General features: G+C 41.3%; 1 protein-coding gene across 1 annotated transcript; it reads right to left on the reverse strand.

Annotated features, from left to right (window-relative positions):
* Nucleotides 1–10,050: 10,050 nt before the first annotated feature.
* On the reverse strand, nucleotides 10,051–16,015 carry LOC122053894 (epoxide hydrolase A-like). Its single transcript, XM_042615808.1, has 4 exons — nucleotides 15,634–16,015; nucleotides 15,325–15,507; nucleotides 11,472–11,713; nucleotides 10,051–10,500 (listed from the first exon to the last, which is right to left on the reverse strand). Exons 1-4 carry the CDS (start codon nucleotides 15,943–15,945, stop codon nucleotides 10,254–10,256), a joined length of 984 nt encoding a protein of 327 aa, XP_042471742.1. The 5' UTR covers nucleotides 15,946–16,015; the 3' UTR covers nucleotides 10,051–10,253.
* Between the last annotated feature and the right edge of the window lie 276 nt (nucleotides 16,016–16,291).

Here is a 16,291-nt window from a genome sequence, read left to right on the forward strand (position 1 = left end):
CCAGAGCCGAGATTGTCAGCTGAAGGCTCAGCACACGGCTTCCGGAGGGTCAGGTCAGAGGGGACAGTCTAGTCAGTCAGGGGCATATCGAGGAGGGCAGAAAGCCCAATCTTCACAGCGTCAGCAGGGAGCAGCTCCCTCCGCAGCAGCATTTGGCATGCTTGGACAGGAGTACTCCAGTGCTTCTGTAGCACCCCAGAGTTTTGCTCCAGGACCTTATTATCCGACTCAGGGGCAGTATCAGACTCAGTTACAGCCAGCTGCACAGTATCACCATCCTCTCGGTCTTATCTGGCACATAGTCCAACAGCGCCTCAGTGGCAGGATTCACCCCTCCTCCGCCAGAGACTGGTCGTGTTCATGCTATTACCAGAGAGGATGCTCAGCGGGCCGACGGATCCGTTTTCCGCGGTACGATTTCCATTTATGCATTTTTCGCTGATATTTTGATTGATACTGGTAGTTCGCATTCTTTTATATCCCGTACCTTTATGCGGAGATTGGTAGATTACCCTCGTTAGGTTGCAATGATTGACTTGCTCCTCACCGTCCGTGATACTTTAGACGCGTCACCCAGAGATCGAGAGGTTGCCTGTTAGACTTTGGCAACATGATACTTACGGTAGATCTTCTAGTATTGGAGATGGTCGAGTTTGATATCATTCTTGGCATGGATTGGCTGTCAGTATATCATGCTACCGTTGATTGCCAGACGAGGGTGGTCACCTTCCGGCCTCCGAACCAACCCTCGTGGAGTTTCACTGGCATCAGAGACGACGACATCTCGATTATTTCGGCGATTCAGGCGCAGAAGCTGCTGTCTCACGGCTGTCATGGTTTTCTGTTGTCATTGATCAGTACTGAGGACAGTAGTAGTTCGCAGCTCTCCGACGTTCCTGTTGTCCGGGAATACCCAGATGTATTTCCAGAGGAGCTGCCAGGTTTGCCTCCCAGAAGGCTAGTGGAGTTCGCTATTGAGCTGATTCCGGGAACCGCGCCGACATCGAAAGCTCCGTATCGTATGACACCAAAAGAGTTGAACGAGCTGAAGGTTCAACTCCAGGAGCTTTTAGACAGGGGATTCATTCGCCCTAGTGTTTCACCATGGGGTTCTCCAGTTCTATTTGTCAAGAAGAAAGACGGCACCATGAGGTTATGTATTGACTACAGGCAGCTGAATTCAGTGACCGTCAGAAATAAATATCCATTACCACGGATTGAGGATTTGTTTGATAAGCTCAGAGGTACTTCAGTGTATTCTAAGATTGATCTGCGATCCGGATATCATCAGTTGAGAGTCAGAGATTCTGATATCCAGAAGACATCTTTCCGTACCAGATACAGTCATTATGAGTTTTTGGTAATGCCATTTGGGCTTACCAATGCTCCAGCGGTGTTTATGGACTTGATGAACCGCATCTTTTTGGAGTATCTGGATCAGTTTGTTATCATTTTCATTGATGACATATTGGTCTACTCTCGTTCAGAGGAGGAGCATGCACAGCATCTTCGCACAGTTTTGGAGATTTTTCGACGACATCAGCTGTACGCGAAGTTCAGCAAGTGTGCATTCTGGCTATCCTCAGTCGATTTTCTGGGACACGTGGTTTCTAGTAGAGGTATTTCAGTTGACCCTCAGAAGATCGAGGCTGTCACCGGTTGGGAGCAGTCGAAGTCAGTTCAGGAGATCCGCAGTTTTCTGGGATTGGCCGGATATTACCGACGTTTTGTCGAGGGATTCTCGCGTATTGCTATGCCGCTGACACGTCTTACCCGGAAAGGCGTGAAGTTCATATGGTCCGAGGATTGCGAGACCAGCTTTCAGGAGCTGAAGCGGAGATTAGTGTCGGCTCCAGTTTTGGTTTTACCTTCTGGAGATGACGGTTTTGTACTCTACACCGACGCGTCTCTTCAGGGTTTGGGCGCTGTTTTGATGCAGCACGGCAGAGTAGTCTCTTATGCTTCTCGTCAGCTGAAGGAGCATGAGAAGAACTACCCAGTTCATGACTTGGAGTTAGCTGCCATCATCTTTGCTCTGAAGCTTTGGCGTCATCATTTATACGGTATCACATTTGAGATTCTCACTGATCATAAGAGTCTCAAATACATTTTCACTCAGAAGGAGCTTAATCTCCGACAGAGGAGATGGATGGAGTTCCTGAAGGACTACGATTGTACCATTAGCTACCACCCGGGGAAAGCTAATGTGGTTGCAGATGCACTCAGCAGGAAGTCCAGAGGGACTTTGGTCACGGACTTGATTCAGAGTTTCTCGGAGTTAGATCTTGAGGAGCAGGGACCGACAGAGCAGGGTATTCTTGTTACCATGGTTGCTCAGTCGTCGATCAGGACGAGGATCCGAGAGGCACAGGCCAGTGATCAGCATTTGCAGTTTATTAGCAGTCAGATAGCTTCCGGGCAGCAGACCGAGTTTACACGAGACGAGGAGGGTATCATATACTTTCGAGGCAGATTATGCGTACCTCAGTCTCATCCGGTCTTACAGGAGCTACTTCAGGAGGCACACCGTTCTCGATTTGCGATCCATCCAGGCGGGACCCGTATGTATCGAGACTTGAGGCGTTCCTACTGGTGGAACGACATGAAGAAGGACATCGCGGATTTCGTAGCTAGATGTCTTGTTTGTCAGCAGGTGAAGGCTGAACACCAGAGACCTGCAGGATTACTTCAGCGGATTCCTATTCCTGAGTGGAAGTGGGATCACATTACCATGGACTTTGTGGTAGGGTTGCCGAGGACACGACGAGGCAATGACGCGATTTGGGTAATTGTTGATCGATTAACCAAATCTGCGCATTTCTTAACGATTCGGAGGACTGATCCCCTGGATCGATTGGCAGATCTGTATTGTCGGGAGATCATCAGACTACATGGTGTTCCGTTGAGTATCATTTCGGATAGAGATCCACGATTCACGTCTCGTTTCTGGCAGAGTCTGCAGCTCCGTTTCAGTACAACTTTCCATCCACAGACAGATGGACAGTCAGAGCGGACCATTCAGACTTTAGAGGACCTGCTGAGGTCATGTGTTATGGATTTCGGAGGCAGTTGGGAGGACCATCTGCCGTTGGTAGAGTTTGCCTACAACAACAGCTTCCATTCGGCTATCCAGATGGCACCGTTTGAGGCGTTGTATGGTAGACCTTGTCGGACACCCGTCCTTTGGGATGAGGTTGGAGAGGCTCAGTTGTTGGGACCTCATAGAGTTCAGCAGGATGCAGAGTTGGTCCGTACTATCAGACGGAGGATGTCAGAGGCGCAGGATCGTCAGAAGAGTTATGTTGATCGGAGACGTAGACCACTAGAGTTCTCTGTTGGCGACCATGTATTTCTACGAGTTTCACCCACGAAAGGGGTGAAGAGATTTGGCCTCAGAGGTAAGCTAGCTCCGCGGTACATTGGCCCTTTCGAGATCTTGGAGAGGATCGGAGCAGTAGCTTACCGACTGGCACTACCACCGTCCCTGTCAGGCGTGCACGATGTATTTCATGTATCCATGCTGAGGAGATATGTACCCGATTCGACGCATGTGCTCGGAGATATTCCAGTTCCAGTTCAGCCTGATATTACTTATGAGGAGGTTCCGGTACGGATTCTCGACCGGAAGGAGCGTCAGTTGCGGAACAAGACTATCCGGCTGGTTAAAGTCGGATGGCAGCATCATTCGGACGAGGAGGCTACTTGGGAGCTTGAGGATACGATCCGAGCTCGATATCCTCATCTTTTCACTTGAGGTATGTGATTTAGTATACCGTTCGGCATTTTATATTTTCTATATCTGTCGTAGTACTTGCTGATGGTAGATAACAAAATTTGGGGGACCAAATTTTTATTAGTGGGGGAGAATGTAAAATACCGGGAAATAGGCAAATATTAATAAGGGATTTTTCCAGAATTTTTGGTAATTTTTCTGGAATTTTTTCGGAGCTTGTATGGACGAGTTTTCGGGGATAAAATGAGGTTCCGGAAAAGCCTGTTTAGGTTACCTCGTTTTAACGAGGAAAAGTTGAATTTATTTATATTCTTTTCTTTTTCTTTTTATTTTGTTTTCGCCGAATTCTTCACTGTTCCCTTACTCTCCCGCGCGACCATCTCCCCCTTGCGCCGACGCCTCCGAGCCCTAACCGCCGGAGCAACAACCGCCGGTCCCGACGGTTCCCCTTTCTTCTCTCGTGCACAAGGCCGGGACCAAGAGAAGGTTTCTTCCTTTTCCTCAGTCGTGGCATAAGGTTTGTGGCAAATCCCTTCTCTTCTTTTTTTTCTGCCCTAGTGCCCCGCCGATGCCGCTCCTCCTCAGCCTAGCACCGGCAGTCGACCTTTCCTTCTCCTTTTCTTCGAGCGCCGGCCACTAGGTCCACCGGGCTCTAGCCTCAGCCGCGACCCCCACCCGACGGCGTCACCACCTGCGGTGCCGCTGGCCGAGCCCTATCTCTGATCGCCGAGCAGAGCAGGTCTCTTGCTTCTACCTTAGCCCTGTGCCTTAGCGTCCGACATCTCCTGGAACAGCCGAGTCTTCCTCTCGCACGAAATCAGCACAGCAGTGCCCTTTCGCCACTGTCCTTGTGCCCTAGCATCGGTCGGCCAGCCGTCAAGTGCTAGCAGCAACTTTGACGGATCCTAGGTCATCACAGGCAGTAGGAGGGAAGAGGTAATATGTATGATTGTTGATTTGGGATCTTATGTTGGATTGTTGGCTGATAACAGTGGTATTTGTCCCTGATTTCTCACAGCAGATTCTTCGGATCTCGGCATTAAGTTCTCCAGGATTTGAGCAGTGTTGAGGCATCGGAAAATTTGGGTAAGGTTTGTGTTAAGTTAACTACTTCATAAGGTGAGGTGTAGGTGTTGATATATTTGGTAATTTGATTTTTAAACTGTATTAGCAATAGTTGTTAACCTAGATCTCAGTGAAAGGTAAGGTTTTTGGGTTTAACGTTGTGGATTTAGGTCTTGATGTGGATAAGTTAATTGATTATCAGTTAAGGTTGATCAATAATTAGGGTTTTTCCTAATTGAGTGAGTAGTTTGATTTAGTTATTTAATATATGTTAAGTAACTAAATTATATGTGTTAAATTAGGTAGGTTGATGATTATGACTCAGGGTTTTGCCCTAAATTGTGTTGAGAATTTTATTTAGCAATTCATTTGAATTTTAGCTAAATAAAATATCTGTATATCGGTATTTCAGGACTTTGACGCGAGACGAGTATCTCGGAGTCAGGATTTGGACCATTTTATCGGAGGCGGGTACTTTTGACTTATGTCATTTGATATGCTTAGTAATTAAATTAACATGTTGCATTAATTGTGTTTCTTATCTGTTTCGGTTAATCACTACCCAAATCTTACATGCTTGATTGATTGATTGATTGGTTTTGCATCTCAGGTATATTTTACCTGTTTATACATGCTTATAGGGGTAGTGATATGCCATGCTTGACCATGTTCAGGACCTAGGTTTTATACCTTCTGTATACCTTTGGATTGTTTTGGATTCGTTGACCTATGACGCATTTTTATATATATATGTGGATTAGGTCAGGATATTCTTGTGGTTAGTGCCATGCACCATTTGCATGATTGCATGCTGAGCGATAGTCCGCTCCATTATTGTTGAGCACATCGCCAGTTACATGGATCTGCACACACCACCACTCATGGGTTAGTGGTCGATTCAGGCTGAGTGTGTTGCAGCAGGGACTCTGTTAGGCACCGTTGGTCCGCTCATGGGTAGTGTGACCCAACGTGTTATCCGGCAGGGATTCCTCCCCGTCTTTGAGTACCGGGAGATGAGAGCATTGCGCTCCCCCATTTATGATTTGGGGTAGGAGGATAGGTGTACTCCGACAGCATCCCATCCACTCGGTCACTCATCAGGAGTAGTGACGACAGAGTGCACGATTGTCACAGCCCTACCCACTCGGCCTCACTATTGTGTGTGAGATGATCGACTGGCGTCAGGGGTGACCAGGACGCATCATTGGCATCATATGTATGATGCATTTATTGCTTGTGTTTGTGGTTGCTGCATTTATATGCTGCATATTGTTTGGATACCTATGTTTGACATGCATACAGGATTCCTATACCACTCGGACTGTTTGACCTTATACTCAGGACCTGGTTAGTACAGCATTCTCCTGTTTACTTCAGATGCATTTTTATCTTTCTTATCAGGAGACTGTACGCATGATTAGTGCTAGGTGTTGTTTCTTTACTTTGCATATCAATTGTACCTGCTGAGTGTTGGACTCACCCCGCCTCCATTGTTGTTATTTTCAGGTTGATGCTGTCAGGAGGGAGTTCCAGTCGCTAGTCCCCACTGCACGTAGTGCTACTCCGCTGCTGGTTTTTTTGAGTTGTTGTTTCATTTTAGCTTTTCGCTATCAGACTTTGTTTTAATTTTGTTTTGGACTTACATATGGATATTGTATGGAATCTTTCCGTTGGATGGACTTTTAGTATGATTTGGATTTACTCTACTACATGCCTGCCTGAACGGCAGAAGAGGTAAGAAAAAATCGAATTTGGGCTTTACGAGTGTAGTTGAGTAGGGTTGATTTCGAGTCAGAGTATTACTATGTTGTTTATTTTATTAACTGCGTGGTTGTGACAGCCAGAGGCTGAATACATATATAAACTGCGTGGTGATTGGTTTTATTTACTGTTATTATTCCAGCCGCCTGTGGCTGAGGTATTTGTGAGATGTAGAAAAGTTTCAGATTGTCCACCGTACAGGGGAGATGCTGCCGAAATTTTCTCGGACAGGGACTCCTCTGGGGCGTGACAGGTCTCACTCTATCAAGAATATCGATGTCACTCCCGTCATATAGGAGGGATAGATCTCATCTACATCACTCACATCCCTCCGCATAATTTGTTACATACCCAGTAATCACCTTTATAGTCCACCCAGTTACGGGTGACGTTTGACGAAGCCAAAGTACGTAACTCCTTATGTAGGGAACTATGGTGACTTTAGGTCCAAGGACTAGTAGTCATACTAATAGCCACATGAGAAAGTATATGACACTCATATAACGATCCATGATACTTTCTCATGGCGGGTCATTCAGTATACATTCTCCAATGCATACCCATGTGTCAACTTGATATCTCCATATTCATGACTTGTAAGATCAAGTCATCGAGTTGACCTACATGCTAGTCTCGTCGCATTAACATTGTCCCTAAATGTTAATACTTGACTAGGAATAATTAAGAGTAGTGTTCCCTATATCATCTCACTATCGATTCAACCAATCGATTGATATAGATAAGAACCTTCTACTCAAGGACGCTATTATACTTAGTTATTTGACACCAATACAAGTAAGTATAATAACCAAAAACAAATGTCTTTATTTATATACAAGAATATGATACAACGAGTCCATACAACAATCATCAAATGATTGGATCTAGGGCTCTAACTAACAATGCGTACCTCCACCGGTGAAGGACTCTCCTTTATATATAGAGTCCTGGTGGGCTGCGTGCACGTGTCTTGAGGCATGAACACGCTCTCCCTGGTGTCCCATGAAAGGACCTTGTCAGGAAAGTACCCCTACACTATACCTTAACAGTGCATGCATATCCTTGACGAGACAATAGAAGCTTCGGTTGTACGACCCGCCTGTCGACCATGCCTCGCGTTAGTGACACTATTTCCCAAAAGATATTGAGAGTTACTACAGTGGTCCCGTTGCTTGGCTGAGCAGGGAAGCCGCTCGACCGGGAATTTGTTGCGCCCCTTGCTAGGTCCCGTACGATGTCCTGCCACTCCGCATCGCGCGTCGAGCGTCGACTGTCTTACGTATCCTACTGAGCCTGAGTGGGGATCAGTTTGGCCCCATCTCCTATCGGTCGAGGCCTAACCGCCAGATCGACCATTGTAATTGTCTTCCGTTCGATCCTTTGGCATCCGGGTGTTGACCACCTTGACTTTGACCTTCACCCTGGTAGTTGACCTCGTGCTAGATAGGCTTGTCTCCATCGCTGCATCATCAACCATTTTTAATAGGAATCGAAAATGAATTAGGTCAATTGAACTTGGGTATGAGTATCTGATATGAGTGTGGATATTACACGTGATTAGTAGAGGTATTTGAATGTTGCCTCATAAAAATTTGGAGTAGCACATTATGTATATTCCACATTTAACTGTTTACGTGATCAGAAAATGAACTTAATTTGCTCATAAAAATTATTACACGTGATTAGTAGAGATATTCATTTTATGATCATCTAACAATTATTTTTTATTTATATTTGTATTTTTCTTGCTCATGTTAATATCTTACCTGTCTTTCTTTGCAGTCGGGGGGCATCAAGCCGATCAATATTTAATTGTAAAAGCACAGAAGGTTAGTGAGTGCCCCTCTCTGTCAAAATATTTTTCTGTTATGTTATCAATGTGTTTCCAACTCCCTTTGTTTTAGAATAAGAAAATTATCATTTGATTCTTTTCGGATACATGAATCAGTGGTTGGCTATCTAATGTTAATTTATGTCGTTTGATTCTTATAGGACCAGTCTCATGAATGTTAGCTTGTGAGAACCGATTGGTTTATTAATGTTGTGACTATTTTATGTATTCCAATGCAAGAGAGTTAGAAGAACCAATGCAGCAATCAGAAATCAATTGTCAACTTTGAACTACTTTTACTATTTCAGAGAGGCATAGAAGGAGAGGAATGACTTGTAGCTCATAATTTTTTTTACCTTATCAATCTGTAACATATTTATTCCCATCGGAAAGAAAAATTATATGATATTTATTTATTTTTATTTTTATATGCCTGTAACACAATTATTTCTTTAATGATAATTATATGATATTGATAATTATATATGTGATATAGTTTTTTTTATTTTATATGTAATAAACTGTAGCACGTGGTTGCGTGCTGCGAATGATATTTACTACAGCGCGCAGTTACGCGCTGCGAATGCAATTTACTGCAGCGTGCAACTATGTGTAGCAAATTCAATTTGTCGCAGCGTGAGGACGTGCCCGAGAAATTCAATTTACCACAGTGCGTTGTTGCGTAATCCGAATGCAATTTACCGCAGTGCGCGGCCATACGCTGCGAATGTGTTATGACTTTTAACAACATGGAGTTGTGCAGCATGCGATGCACGCTGCGGATAGTATAATTGCACGTTGTGGAAAGTCATTTTTATTGTAGTGAAAATATAATATAACACACCATCCATTAGCAACAATGAATAACTAATTTTGGAGGTAGACAACCTTCATGTAGTGATATAATCAATATCTGACCTAGTCTAAATTAGCAAGACGTACCTATGTGTCTCATCCCGAGCTAGCACAACCATCTTGTGAGTCACCATTATTCGGATTTACACTTGGTCGACTTGTCAAGCTAGACCCACCCAATTGATCCGGCTGAGCCAAGCTATCAAATCGCTAGGTCGAGTCCCTAGTCTGACCGAGTTCTTTTAGTTGGATTTGACGGGCATAAGTAGACATGGATCACGATGTCCACTTCCCTATGATCTCCACAAGTACACACACTTAAAAATAGCATGTACATGTATATTCTCCCGGATTTTCATTCTACTATTGAGGCATCCCAATAACTTAGGCATGAGAGGGATTTTGACGGTTCAACTCCTGACAAGGATGTTATTCCTTGCAGAGTCGACTACGTCACGAGAAAAAAAAGCTTCGACGTCAACTCTCTATGGTGCCATGGTAGATTTTTGCCGCATCAAATGACATTAGTTAATAAATAATTTTTAATCTTTATCCAAAAAACAAGACTTAATGAAGTTGAAATTATTATTAACCCATAAAAAGTGATCGTATGGAGTGGTCCTCAAATTCCTCAAAACTCCCTCTCCTCACAGCTAAAGTGGACCTTAAAATGAAACCAAATCCAATCCAATATTTTTTTTAATTTCCTTTTTAATGAAGCAATCCAATCCAATCCAATATGATCTAACTCGAGACAAACTCAAATATATCGGACAACCACTGGAAGGAATAGAATAATTAGGCGGTTGTGACTTGTGTGTTTGCAGTCTGTTGAAGGACTACTTGAAAAGAAAAATACACCGAACCACGAGTCTTCGATACAAACATAAAAATAAGTAGTACTGATGAAGAAATCATAAACATTAGCTTATGGTTCACATTCCTTTTTTCGAATGAAACTCGAGTGATATGACAGAGAACTTACTAGTTGTTCTGAAGAGAAGCAGATCAGAATTTCTTGAAGAACTCGATGATCAGGTTGCTAATCTCCTGTGGCTTCTCCTGGTTGATGAAGTGGCCTACTCCATCCATTACGACCAAGGCCTCCAAGAGAGGAACATCTCTTTTGAAGCCACCATTATGGATGTAGTCCTGGACACCAGGGAAATGGAACGCTAGGTCTTGATCCCCAACGATAAACTTAACTGGAACTTTTATCTGTACTCCAGTCCAGGGTGCAGTAAGCTCCCAGTTCCTGCAGTCATAATAGGTGTGCTTTAGATGATACTTACTTGAAAGGCTGGCGTATGGTCTTAAATTTTACAATTTAGGTTCTACTAGTTGAATAGAAGACAGTTTGTCTCAAAAATGTTACAATTTTAGGTAGCGAACTGTTACTACTTCAATTAGATGATACTTACTTGAAAGGCTGGCGTATGGTCTTAAATTTCTCATACTACAAGGCAAGATTTAGCTTAAACACCGAGTTTGACAATTTCAAATTATGAGTGAGTATCAGAAAATTTAACTTTGTCATTAATATAGAAAGACAACAGCCCAAGTTTGTTTGGTTTAGCACCATATTGGGCCTTGCAAGTTTAATTATGGACCAATGTTAAATAAACCTTGTTGAGGCGGCTAAGGCTGTGAATTTGCTAATGGCTGAGCATTTAGAAGGCTGAGGCCGTCCGGAGGCCTCCGGTGGTGGATAAGTGGCTAGATTACTGGGCGCCGAGTGAGGGTGTCCTCCGAGCGACCTCCGGCCGCTCGTTCTGAACAAAAACTATAATCTGGTGAGGACGGTGAATCCAAGAAAGGATCGCAACCATTTGCGGCCGGATCACGACCACGATCTGGCCGCAAATATGAGTGACACATCCCCTGAACCACAAAAAGTGATCCAGGAGATCCTGCCTCAAATGACTTGTAATTTTAGACAAGAATGTTTTTTTCACAAAAAAAAGTTCTTGTCTAGGTTTATTTGTCCTTTTACTCTCGGATTATATTATATAAATTTAAGTTTGCCTTTATTTGTGTGTTTGTTGTATTCTTCTACTGGGGGAGATGCAAAATCCACTACATGAATTTCAACATTCTAAAGACAAAATCAGGAACTAACAAGTAATTTTAGAACAGTTTCTGACACAAGAAGATTATTGTCTTAAAAAAAATTATGGAAAGCAAATTATTCTTGAGATCAAATATAGATCAGTTGAAGCAACTTACAGATCTAAAGCTCTGTAGTAGTTAAGTCCCCCAGTAAAGCCTGACTTCTCAAATTTGCTGGCGTAGTAGTTGATATCTTCCTCTGAAAGCCAAGAAGGAAGAGCAACATCCTGTTCTGGTGCAGTTCCAAATCCGTTCTCCTTTGGCACAATAGCTGGACCAGGATCATGGTAGGTCAAGAACTTCTTAATCACCAAAGAAGTGCTAAGGCGGGCAAACTCGGCTTCAGTTCGTCCAGGTTCCTGCATATGTTTAGTTCATGCAACTTTTAAGTACTAGAATGGTAAAAGGATTGGTTTCATCTGGTTATGTAACAGATCTACGAGCACAAAGTTCTTACAATCGAGGAAACTTGATATTACTATGATTCAAACATATTACTTGATATTACTACGAGTTCGTCCAAGTCAAGGAAACTTTTTTTTTTTTTTGAAAAAAATTCAAAAGAACGCCCTTTTTCTAGAATCATCTAAGGGATATCTTTTTTTCATGTATTATCAAAAGGACATTTTAGTGTTGTTGTAGCAGCACTAATTCACCGCTGATACAACATGAAGACTTCAAGTCTTTAAAGAAAAAAAGATAGTAGCTCTTATAATATATAGACACTCTTGATCAATACCGGTCAATATTGATCAAAATAGGTCAACATCATATTATAATAATTATGAATAATAGTTATTACAATATAGATAATTTATTTATGATCAATATTAGTCAATATTATATTATATCAGCTATAAAATTATAGTTACTATAATAATACTAAAAATAATGGCAGTTTCAAAAAATAAAATATACAAAATAAGATAAGATGTGCTTTTGATGATAAATGCAAAAGGAACGTCTTTTAACGATTACAATAAAAATGCCTTTTTTATTTATTTATTTTTTTCCTTTAGCTGCAGCATAATAAATATCAAACTGACATTTAAATTTCATAGGATATGAAAACTCAAACAATTCGTGTTCAAAAGCAACTATTTAACGGATAAACAGTGAAGAGTATGAAGTAAAGTCAATAGCAACAATCGCATTCAGTTTCCTTCCTTCAAGGAAGTACTTATTTCACTTGTCAGATAACATTAAAACGCGAATCTTTTCTGCTATATAGGTGCTGGATGGCCGAATAATAGTTGAATGTTTCTCAAAAAAAAAAAAAATAATCCAGTGCTCGAAGCTCTTGATTTGAACCCATGATTTTTTTGTCATGTGGCAACAACTTTATCGTTGCGCCAAAACTCCCCTTCAGTTGAATGTTTCTCCATTGGAAAAAAAAAAAAAAACTTGAATGATATATTCTTGTTGGCATCTACAAATCAGCTTTACATATATCGGGAAATTCTATTTATATGCCACCTTAGAGATGATGATATATGCACAATGCAATGGTCTCACTGAAGCATTTCGTCGCTCTTTCTGAAAACAAAGGTCAGGGCTGATTCAAGCAAGCCAAGCAACAATATTAAGAAGTCAAGGCAAACAGTGATAGTGTTGTCTGAAAAAAATACATTGATAGATTGCACATCAGAACTAGGGGAATATAGAAGGCAAAAGTCTGCCAGCAGATAATAGTTTAATGAGAAAATTTCATTTTGCCCCTATAAATTATTTAATTTTCATTTTATTTTTCATAGTTTAGAATATCACATTTTGCCTTCTATAATTTACAAAATATAATACCCTTTCCTCTGCCAACAACTATTGTGCACGTGACAAAGTTGGAGTGTTGGACTGAAGTTGAGAAGTGCAAAATTATGGTTCCATCTATTTTTATTTTTCTCTTGCAATTTGCTAAATTTTCAAAATGCTTTTATTCATTAATGAAGGTTATCTCTAGGACAAAAGTTAATTTATAAACTAATCTATGCCCCATAAATTTAAGTTATTCTTAACATTTTTAAAGCCATAAATTGAAAAGCTCATGATTTCTTTGCTGCAAACTAATTTGCAAATAAACTTGCGGCTATTATGTGCCCTCAAATGTCAAGTTATGATTAAATAAATTAATTTGTGATCTATAAATTCAAGTTTTTAATATTTATGAAATCACAAGCGCATGTGACTCATATTAAAGCTAAAATAATAATAAAAAAAAAACCATACTCATATTTTGTGCCAAGTTAGATTACAAATTAGATTACACAAATGTCAAGTTCAACTTGTAGCATTTTGTGCAAGTGTCAAGATCAAATTCAACTTGCGCATTACAAATTTAAAATTTAACATCTAAAAAATTATTGCATCTTTAATTTGTTTTAATCACAATCATTAAATTCTAACACAATGACAAAATGCATCACATTTTTGAGAGTTTGAGAGACCATGATTTTTACCTTTAACACAAGTTGTAACACAAGTTTGTATCTCTAAAAAATGTTAAGAACTTAAATTTGAGACAAAATGAACTTTTCTAGGTTTATTGCTTGACACAAATAACATGGGTTATAATTCTAAAAATGTTAAATATCTTACAATTAGGTTGCACCATGAATTTTAATATTGAGCTAGCTTAAAATAGCATGAGTTTGAAGATAGGTTCGTAACTTCAAGGCATAAGTTGTTTTCCAAATTAGTTTACAATTAAAATTATAAGCATTTTTAGATTCCTGATACGTCATAACATAGGTTGGCGACTTTACAAATGTCAACAAATCAATAAATTTCTAGGGCCCAAGCCGATTTAAATGACCTTGTAGAAAGTTCTGCCCATTGTAGCAAGTTCATTTAAATAACCTTGTACCTTGAAAAGATGATGTTAATGATCGAATTGTCTTAACAACAAATTAAGGACAATAATTAATTTTCAAACTGTAGGAGTATTTTTTAAAAAAGGGAAAGAAATAACTGCTGGGCAGGTAAGGGACCTAAGAACTGAAAGTTGTTTAATTCACCTTGGAAAAAGTAGCTACTTTATTTAACGCCTCCACCAGTCCAAGCAGTAATGACACTATCATAATTCTCCCGGGCTAGCGCAGGATGATGTTATCATCACGAGGTCTAGAAATTAAATCTCAACTAATAGTTGAGTGTTTATCCTTCCTCATATGTTATTTAACTGTTCAAGATTAATATTCATCCGTGATTTACCTCTTCTGAATGAGAGCAGATTGACGAAAACATTGAGACCAACAAATCATCTTTTGCCATCATTAATAGCACTATCATGTTCTATTTTTTTTTATATATAATTCAGATATTTAAGTTTCTATTAATATTAATTTTGGAGTTATTCGCTTATCAAATAAATTTAAAATATATCTTACACATTTATACATGCTTAAAAATCCACCGCCAAAATATTAGTCAGTTAACATATATTTTATTGCATAGTCAAGCACAGGATAAAGCGCGTGAAGGCCCCTAATAGTTACCTCACATGATACAACTCTAATTTAATCCTGGTCCGGTGACTCCGGTCGAATTCATTAGTCAATAAGATTCCCGTGATTTCCACATAAAGGTCCGGCCGTTCTAGTTTATCCAAGGAACTACAATATTAATTATAGAATAAAGGCATTCAATTTGATCTACAGTGTTGAGAAGTGGCTCTTTATTTTCCTTTGACGCGTAGGACGTTGATCAATCTAGATTTTCAAACAAGGGTATAACTAAAGGCAAGAGTAGCAGATTGAACAAGACGGAATTGGGTTCGGTCCCTTTCCTCACTCTATGTGATCGATAAACACGGTAGCACCATAAAAAGTAAATAAGCTATCGCAATTCTTCCCTTCTCGGGGGAGTACTTATCGTTCTTCTGAGAAGGGAAAAAATGGACAGATCTATGGGAAAGGGCATTTATGAAAAGTAAAATTGAAATGAAGAGAGAAGAGAGGAGGTGTTGATTAGGTACCTGGAATGCACAAATATAGTAGTCATCACCGAACGCCGCGCGAAGCGCCTCCACCGGCTTCAGGCCAGGAATCCTCGGGCGGAAAGCAACACTCATGTTCACCAGAGCCCTCACCTTATCGGGCCGGAACATGCACAGACACCACGCCACCATCGCGCCCCAATCGTGCCCCACCACGAAGACCTAGCTTGTCATTTTCAATCGCAATCGCGTCATTAATCGAATCGCATCGATCGCGAACAATAATCCAGAAATCGAATCGAAGTCATCGGGTAATCAAGTAGCAAGACGGAGATCGGATCGGCTGACCTTGTCTTGGCCTAGGGATTCGATGAGGGCGACGAGGTCGCCGACGACATGGAACATAGTGTAGGCGGATGGATCGGCGGGGACATCCGAGTCTCCGAAGCCACGGAGGTCTGGGGCGACGGCGCGGTATCCGAAGGCGGAGAGGGCAGCGATCTGGTGGCGCCAGGAGTAGCAGAGCTCCGGGAAGCCATGGAGGAGGAGGACCACGTCAGGGCCGTCGCCCTTCTCGGCGACATGCAGGTTGATGCCATTCACCGGAACCATCCTGTGCGAGATCCCGGCCATCTCCCCATCCTTGATCGGCCACTCCATCGACTTCGATCCGCCTCTGTTGATCTCCGCTCTGCTTTCGATCGGATGACGCTTCTGGTGCTTGAGCTCGTGGGACGAGGAGTGAAGTCCAACGTTCGCTTTTATATAAGGGGGAAATCTTTCAATTTAGTACCTGTCTTAATCATTATAACAAATTGACAGTGGCTACATTTCATTTTAGTACTGAAATTAATGTTTTCGGAATTTTGGAAAGGTGTCAGTTTGACTCACTTGGTGTTTGATTTCTTTTTATACATTTTTAAAATATTCTAAAAATAATATTAATTTTGAAATATATTTTTTAACTCTTTAAAAGAGTTTTTATGGAAAATTAGACACGACAGAA

The sequence above is a fragment of the Zingiber officinale genome, chromosome 3A, assembly GCF_018446385.1.
Source record: "Zingiber officinale cultivar Zhangliang chromosome 3A, Zo_v1.1, whole genome shotgun sequence".
NCBI lineage: Eukaryota > Viridiplantae > Streptophyta > Magnoliopsida > Zingiberales > Zingiberaceae > Zingiber > Zingiber officinale.